The 8,278-nt window shown below is 37.4% G+C and overlaps 1 protein-coding gene across 1 annotated transcript; it reads right to left on the bottom strand.

Annotated features, from left to right (window-relative positions):
* Nucleotides 1–5,011: 5,011 nt before the first annotated feature.
* LOC108971887 (mediator of RNA polymerase II transcription subunit 7) lies at nucleotides 5,012–6,260 on the bottom strand. Its single transcript, XM_018938218.1, has 2 exons — nucleotides 5,801–6,260; nucleotides 5,012–5,745 (listed from the first exon to the last, which is right to left on the bottom strand). The coding sequence occupies exons 1-2, from the start codon at nucleotides 6,122–6,124 to the stop codon at nucleotides 5,422–5,424; spliced, it is 648 nt and encodes a 215-aa protein (XP_018793763.1). The 5' UTR covers nucleotides 6,125–6,260; the 3' UTR covers nucleotides 5,012–5,421.
* Between the last annotated feature and the right edge of the window lie 2,018 nt (nucleotides 6,261–8,278).

The raw sequence follows: 8,278 nt of genomic DNA, 5'->3' as shown, positions 1-8,278 counted from the left end.
CCTCAAGCAACAACATTTCGAAAATCTACAACTTTTTGAAAGACAGCGACCTTCTTCGACGCATATAATATAACCAGTCGGCCGATAGCCCATGATGCTAGTGCTGCGTATTTTCTTAGTTTGTATAATAATTGTATTATTATGTAAGCTTTTATAAAATAAAAAAAAATAAAAAATAAAATAAAATTTTTAACACTTGTTCTCTTGTTGGCGTCTGTACAAGAGGTAACGCTTCTTAAAACTAAAAGCTTATAATTCAGTTGAAACTGTAAATTTCTAGGAAGAATATAAGGAGAATGAAATAATATAATAACTGACAAACAGTGCTGCCATATGTGAGTGCCCACACTCGCAAAACACAACAAAAAAACACATAGCTGTTGCCGATTTATAATATTTGTCAATTCTAAAATATTTTTCCGTGGCTCGAAAAAATCAGCGTCATATGTATATTTATGTCTCTTCATATTCTTAAGTATGTGAGAGAACTGCATTTTACACATTTTTCGTATACATATGCCGTACATATATTGTTTCTCTTCATATTCACTGGTTAAGTATGTGAGAGAGAGAACTGTAAACAATGTAAACATTTCACAGCATGAATTCTGTGGTCGTGAGGAGAATTCCTTACTTAAATTCTAACAAATGTTCGAAATCGACCCTGCACCTTCTCAATGTTTCAAGTTCTCTGCTTTAACTTGATGTTGAAAAGTTTCAATCGACAATCCCGAATGCTTTTTCATATATAAAGCACAGCAGTTTCTACTCCCAATATTTTTGTTACAATATAAATAAAAATGTAGTATTAATCAAAACTAATGTCATTTAGATAACAATAAATATCAATAATAACGGAATTAAATTGTTTTGATTTTTCCTTTAAAATTTTTCAGCTATTTAATTATCTTTGAATTCTTCAGTTTCTATGCTGGCAAGCTGAAAGGACTGAAAATATATTTCTTTATCTCAAACAAGGAAAAACATTAATTTAGGATGCATCTAAACTATAATACCCTTCACATGTTCAGGTTTTCATATAAGAACTTGATTTTGATCATATCGTATGATAATACATGCTATACTACTCCATCCCCTCAAAAGAATTTCGTAGATGATTGTATTTTTGCCTTGGACAATAATCCATGTGAAATATACCTTGTTCCATCATTGGTAGTATAATATTAAGTCGGACATGTATCAATGGCAGCATTTGTTTTATTAGCAAGTCATCAATTTATTTCAGTTTTATRGGCAAAGTCATGTGTACTAAATCCTGCTCTCTGAGAGCACTCGTCAACAACTCGGTATAAGGGAACTGTGGGACGGCATTTCAAATTCCTTACGTACAGCTGCAACCGAAACCATTGGTTTTCGGAAAGTGCAAAAGAACCGCTGGTACAACGAGGAGCGCCGTCTCGCAGCGGAGAGAAAACAAGCTGCCTACCTAGCAACGTTACAATCGACCACAACACGTTCGGGATGAGATAGATACCGAGAGTTGAAKAGGAAAGCGAGACGCATTTGCAGACAGAAAAAGAGAGGGGCCGAAATGCGTGAATACGAAGAGCTTGATAAGCTAGCCGACAGGGGTAATGCTCGAAAATTCTACGAAAAAATGCGGCGGTTTACAGAAGGTTTCAAGGCACAATTTCGCTTTCTTTGGCGACGCGATTTGAAGGTACCATTGGAAAGAAGATGTTCTCCTGATTAAAAAATACCGCAAACGCTTAGTTAAGAATATATTCGACCTTAAAKTTCAAAAATTYCTAGAATTCGAACATTTCAAGAAGCTAATTCACCACATTTAACACACTTTATTCACATTTTTCTCTTTTAATTAGTTAAATTAAACTATAAACTTTTAAATAAATCCACATTTTAAACTTTTAGCAGGTTTTTCACCTAAGAAATCTTTATTTTAAAAATTACATTTTACACTCGTAGTGAATACCATTTGTGTGCTCAAAATTACAACGAAATGGAGCGCTGCCCTGTGATAGTAAGGAAATTCGCTGACATTATTTTTTTTCCCAAAAATTCCTCTAACCATGCATATGAATTTGTTTTTTATTTTATTTAATAAACAAATAAGTAATATTATATAATAATGTTATAATATGTATTATATAATAATATTATATATATTGTCACCTAAAATTCAAAACAACGTATCAAAAATAAATGGGAATCGTTGACAAATATAATAACCTGTCTCTTATACACATCTAGATGTGTATAAGAGACAGAATATACAAAACAACATATTATCAAAAATAAATGGAAATCGCTGACAGATATAACAACCAAAATTTAACCATTTTATAACGAAAACTCTAATTTTGTTATATGAGAGAATATGAGTGCATGATAATCAAAACATATTACCAATCCACTTTATAACGAAAACTCAATATATATATATATAATTTTTTTTTTTAACTCAGAAAGGAGTACTACGTGAAAGTACTTCAGTCACCCCGGGTATTCGCTCGACCTGAATTCTACGTTACGCCATGCTGCAGGAGTCTGCCCCCGCAACATACTACAGTGGCGTCGCAAACCAACACCCCAGCGCGACAACCGCCCCTGTGTGTTCTGCAGTGAAACAAACACCACCTACACGTCACTCCCTCACCCCCAGGATCACTCTTGGACACCCGCGACAAACCACGATACTTCAATTTAACTGCAACGGACTCCAGAGTAAGATCGAGGAGATAGTTGCACCTATGAATCGGGAACGCGTATCGGTAGCTGCGGTCCAAGAAACCAAACTAAACAGCCGCTCAGATCTTCTGAGTTGTACCGGTTTCAACGTAATACGTAAAGATCGCGGGCGAGATAATGGTGGTGGCCTAGCCTTCATATTGCACAACAAAATGCAGTAAYGTCTAATCGACTGCGCGCCGATTACTTTCACCGATGAAGACGTTAAGAGTGTCATTAAAAAAGCGAAATCATCCAAATCCATTCGCCCTGATAGAATCAACATGCTAATGCTAAAGCATCTAGGCTTGACGGGAGTAAGTTACCTCACCAAGGTCCTCAACCTGTCACTGACCACTCTTGAAATACCCGATGTATCGGAAGAGTGGTCCCACTACTGAAACCTGGGAAACCCGCCAASAAAGGSGWCCGATAACTCTCCTCTCCCCAGTAGTGAAGACGCTTGAGGCCTTGCTACTCCCGAATTTCACTCGCCACCTGAGCCTAKCCAGTCAAGAGCATGGATTCCGAAAAGTGCACAGCACCACCATAGCACTTAGCGTCATAAACGCTCAGATAATTCGTGGCCTTAACCATAAACCACCCTGTGTRAGAATGATTCTCATAACGTTGGACTTGTCAAAAGCTTTTGACACAGTCAACCACACAACGCTACTGCAGGACATCGAAAAAACTACGCTTCCTCCAGGGCTAAAGAGGCTTGAGCTTAATATTGCAGTCGATGGCGTCAAAATTCCGACTGTCAATAACCCTAAGAATTTAGGCGTAACCTTCGATAGTCTATGCTCCTTCTCTCCTCATACGACCGCGATTATCGCCAAAATACAGAGCCACTACAAGATCCTCAAGTCGCTAGCCGGCAGCACATGGGGAAAAGACAAAGAAGCGTTTTTGGCAACTTACAAGGCAATCGACCGGCCGGTCCTTAACTACGCAATATGGTCGCCTGGATGAAGTGGAACGCAGATGAGGAAACTTCAAACCTGCCAGAATACTGCGCTCCGGACAACGACGGGATTGATGTCTCCCATAGAACATCTCCACAGTGAGACGCTTATGCTTCCTGTAAAGGAGCATAATGAACTCCTCTCCAAACAGTTCCTGCTGTGATATTTTCGAARGAATCACCCTTGCAGCCATCTGCTTGGAGCGGAAACCCCTCCCAGGAGCATCAAAAGGTCCTTCCTTGACTACGTCGACGACGTCGTACAATACGCCGACCGGAYCGTAYTGATCGCCATTCACTGTGGAACCATCAACACCTTCACCGACTCCCTCCCCGTGAATGGCGTTCTTGGAGTCAAATCACCACCTATTGCAGATGAAGAGCTCCAGTTGCCGCGAGAAACGCGAGTGCTGTGCGGAACACAATGCTCGCGACAGCCTGCAGCAGCACCACAGTGAACTAAAAATGGCTTTGTGAATCCTACTACATAAAAGTTTGTGARAGGGCAGCAACATAACAATGGCCGGCATGTACACAAATGTGTACACAAAACAGTGAAATTTTTAAGCAAAAAATAAGTAAATAGGTAAATTTATTTGTTTATTGTTATTATAAATGATGTAACAGAGCTATTTTATGCTTTTAWTTGTAAAATAACGTCAGGTTTCTTAGAGCTATGAGTAACTTTACATATTAGTGGCATCACCACTCTACCTCATCTCTCTTTCTTCCATTCTACTATCAACTCTACTGTCGTTGGCAAATATATTATTAAATTGAAGTTAGCGAGAACGACAACTGTCGGCCTGCACTCKTGTAGCCGTGCAGTTGTCAAAATAGGAATAAGAACGTGTGTATTTTAATACTTGACTGATGTCGTTTGCAGTCTTTTGCGAGCATTGTATTCCACACATGACCCTTGCGCAACTTTTTTCTGGATACTGCAGCAGGTTAAACTTCTACTTATCCATAATTGACCCAGACATACATGTCCTACATGCAACGGGCCTCGTATGATACTGGCCACCTCTTTGCATGCCCTATAAACCCTACTCATCTAACACCTTCCTCCCTTTGGTCCGACCACGTAGAAACAGCATGTTTCCTGGGCCTCCCGTTAGATGACCTCGACAACGCAAATGACCCTACCCTTACTACCCAAACGAGGATTAGATAATCGTTAAAACAACAACAACATAAGTGATTTTTAAGTTAATAAATTTAGGTAAAATTTTACAAAATTAAATTGAAATGTGAACTTATTTCAATGTTTAGAGTGTTTATTTAAATATACAGAGTGAAAAACGTGAATAAATTTAGTGAAAGATAGAAATATACCATGTGCTATTAGTGCAAATTTTTGAACCTTTAATCGTGAATATTTTTAAAAATATAAGTTATTTTCATATCATTTTTCGATATTCCTCCTCTCGAGAAGCTCCCCTATCCGCATATACCCCATTTACACGGATGTAATCAAAGTAATCGCGTAAGCGGTGTCTACGCCAATTAAGAAGAAGAAGATGTGTACTTTTTAACTGCATTTAACCTATTATAGATACAAAACTAAAGAACTAAAAAATTTATTCATTTTAATGGGCACACAAAATAAACTGCACATATGAAGAAGCACTTGGAGGAGTTTTGTCACGTTCACCTTAAAATCTAGTTTCATTTCCATTACGTGTGCGAATTAAATATTATATATTAAAATATAAAAATATTTCTATAAAATATTCTAATGGCTAATCCATCCCGTCAACAATTTTGCACATAATGCGATCCAACTGATCACTACGATTATTGGCATTACTCTCTTGTGTATCTATTTCCATTTTAACCTTGTCGGTGTTATCAAATTCGTCGTCACGTATTTCGGGTAATACCGCAAATGCTGTGTTAACTATTTCTCTTACTCGTTCCAAATGCTTTTTAAACCTTGTTGTAGTCTCTACACGCTGTCGCTTCTGCATCTCCATCATTACTCGCAAGGTTTCACGTGCCTGATGAGGTCGAAATTCATTCAGCAAATGGTGCATGTGAACAAACAGGAGGCTCAAGTCATCGATCTGTTGTATAAAGTAAAAATTAGAACTGTTTCCACCACTAACACAGTACTCTTGCCTTTTCGGTTCTTCGTGGGCTGTCGGGGTATTGAATCAAGAGATCAATAAGATCTAAAAAATTTACAAATAATGAATGATTGAGTTTTTTCAATTCCTTCCGACGGTCGAAATGTATAGGTATGAGACGTTTTATATTTTGAGATTCCAACGATCGAATCATTTCTTCATTATTGTACTGTATTCCAAACATGCTATAAGAATCCTGCATTGGAGGTGGAGGTCGAGGCGTACGATTTCTCCTTATGTTTTCCTCAGAAAAAAGATTGATGTACTGCGTCGGTGGCAGTGGTAAACTCATAACCTGTGATTCTTGGGTGGCCATTTTTAATACTTCTCTTTTGCCTTTATTTTTAGATTTTTACTTATTAACCACGAACGACACTTAATATTAACTATGTTTCACTAATTCACTATGTCTATGTATATCAGGGATAAAAACATATCGAACTGAAGTTGTCAAAAATTGACATCTCACTACTTTGTAGAAATGGGTTGACACAGGGAAGCTTGTTTAGCTGGTGTGAAGAAATTTTTAAGGAAAGCTCATTTTGAAATCTGTTTATTTATTTAAAACAAAACAAAAAATTGAATAAAAAGGAATAAGAGAAAATATTAATAGAAATTTTGGTATTTTTAGAAAATAAATATAAATTTAACGAAAAAATTCGTTTATTATTAWCTACGTTCAAAGATAACCGAGTGAAATTAGAAGCAATAATTGATTGTAATGCAAAAAAAGTGTGCGAAAAAGTTAAGAATATTGGAAAATTTGATAACAAATTGTGCGTTGTTTATTTCCTGCCATCTAAAAATATTCAAATTTGTTTTTGTTAATATACTTGCACATAATTTAATTTGCAATATAAAACTGCTTTCCTTTGATGCATTAAACGCAAAGGAGGCGGCAGACTTCAAGCGACATCTGTCAAAAAATAGCACAAATCGGTCATTTTTGAGCAGTGTTGCCTACTCAAATTTGGTAAATTCAGCTAAATGCACGAAATTCTTGTGCATTACAAACTTGCATTAACATGGGTCAAATGCGCGACAGACTGCACACGACATCTGTCAAATATTAAAATACACACGTTCTTATGGACGGACCTATTTTGACAGCTGCAGGCCGACAGTTGTCGTTCTCGCTAACTTCAATTTAATCCCATATTTGCCAACGGSAGTAGGACGACAGTAGAGATGACAGTAGAATGGTAGATAGAGAGATGAGGTAGAGTGGTGATGATGTGATGGAAATGTAAAATTATTCACAGCTTTAACAAAAGTGGCGTTGTTTTACAAATAAAAGCATAAAATAGCTTTGTTACATCATTTGCAATAACAATTGATAATTTGAAACGAATAAATTTACCTACTCGTATTTACTTATTTTTTGCATACAAAATTTCACTTTGAACGAAATATTAAAATTTCATTGAAGTGCAAGGTATTAGTATGCCGCAACGAAATTGTGTAYATGCAAAATGGACAACTGCGTTGTTTTGTGTACATGCCGGCCATTGTTATGTTGCTGCCCTCTCACAAACGTTCATGTAGTAGGATTTACAACGCCATTTTCAGTTCACTGTCGCGCTGCTGCAGTCTGTCGCGAGCATTGTGTTCCRCACATTAGATCTATAAGACGAATCTTGCAATTGTTTGCATTTCATTTTAGGGGGATTCTCTTGCTCTTGCAAAACCGTTCCACGGTGCTCGTATTGCAAGAGTTTTAGGACTTTCCTATATTATATTTGCAATGGCTGTAAAATATGACAGGTCATGTTTATTTTTGTGCAATAACACGAGCAACAATGTACCGKATTGAATAATAGAAGCTGGGAATTTGAATTTGGCGTTTCAACAAGTAAGTTCTTACTTGATAACTAATTTAATACGCATAATTATTTTAAATATACATACCCATAAATCAGGGCGATTTTTTTTAACTGAACTTTCTTTTTTGCAGATTAACAAGCCGAGAAAAAATTATTGAAGTAAGTTTACAAAAACTACTGGACATTGCTGGCCGTGATATCACAGGATATCTGTAGATATGATCGACATCACTTTGAGTCCACAACGCACTTTGCATCAGTCGCCGCCTCCACGCTATATGCAACACTACCAAGTGCACAACACCGTACGCATCGCACTACCAAAAACGGTAACATATCGCCAAGTATTCATTTACGACCGCACATCGCATCGAGTACGAATATATATATATGTATTTCGGCAACTCCGCTTTCTCGCAGTCTCGCACGTGTAGGCTTCTATGCAACCGTCATAGTCCTAATCGAGAGCTGCTCAACAACCAACTAACCATACCAATTGGGCCGTGATAACAGTACGCCGCATAGTCGTACTCTCACCGRGCAAATGAATTCGCTACATACATCAACCAGCTTAACTACACCAAACACCCGCACTAGGATCTAGTAATGGAACTCAACCTTAAAAAAGTCCAGCAGCACTTTATTTG

The sequence above is a fragment of the Bactrocera latifrons genome, unplaced genomic scaffold (assembly GCF_001853355.1).
Source record: "Bactrocera latifrons isolate USDA-ARS-PBARC rearing strain unplaced genomic scaffold, ASM185335v1 scaffold_362, whole genome shotgun sequence".
NCBI lineage: Eukaryota > Metazoa > Arthropoda > Insecta > Diptera > Tephritidae > Bactrocera > Bactrocera latifrons.
This window is presented reverse-complemented; position numbering and strand designations above follow the sequence as displayed.

What these genes read in the sequence shown, in the direction of transcription:
- LOC108971887 (XM_018938218.1), bottom strand. Translation starts at nt 6,124, where the DNA reads ATGGCCACCCAAGAATCACAGGTTATGAGTTTACCACTGCCACCGACG. An exon ending in GCCCACGAAGAACCGAAAAG is followed by an intron (nt 5,746 to 5,800) that starts GCAAGAGTACTG and finishes TTTATACAACAG; the next exon opens with ATCGATGACTTGAGCCTCCT.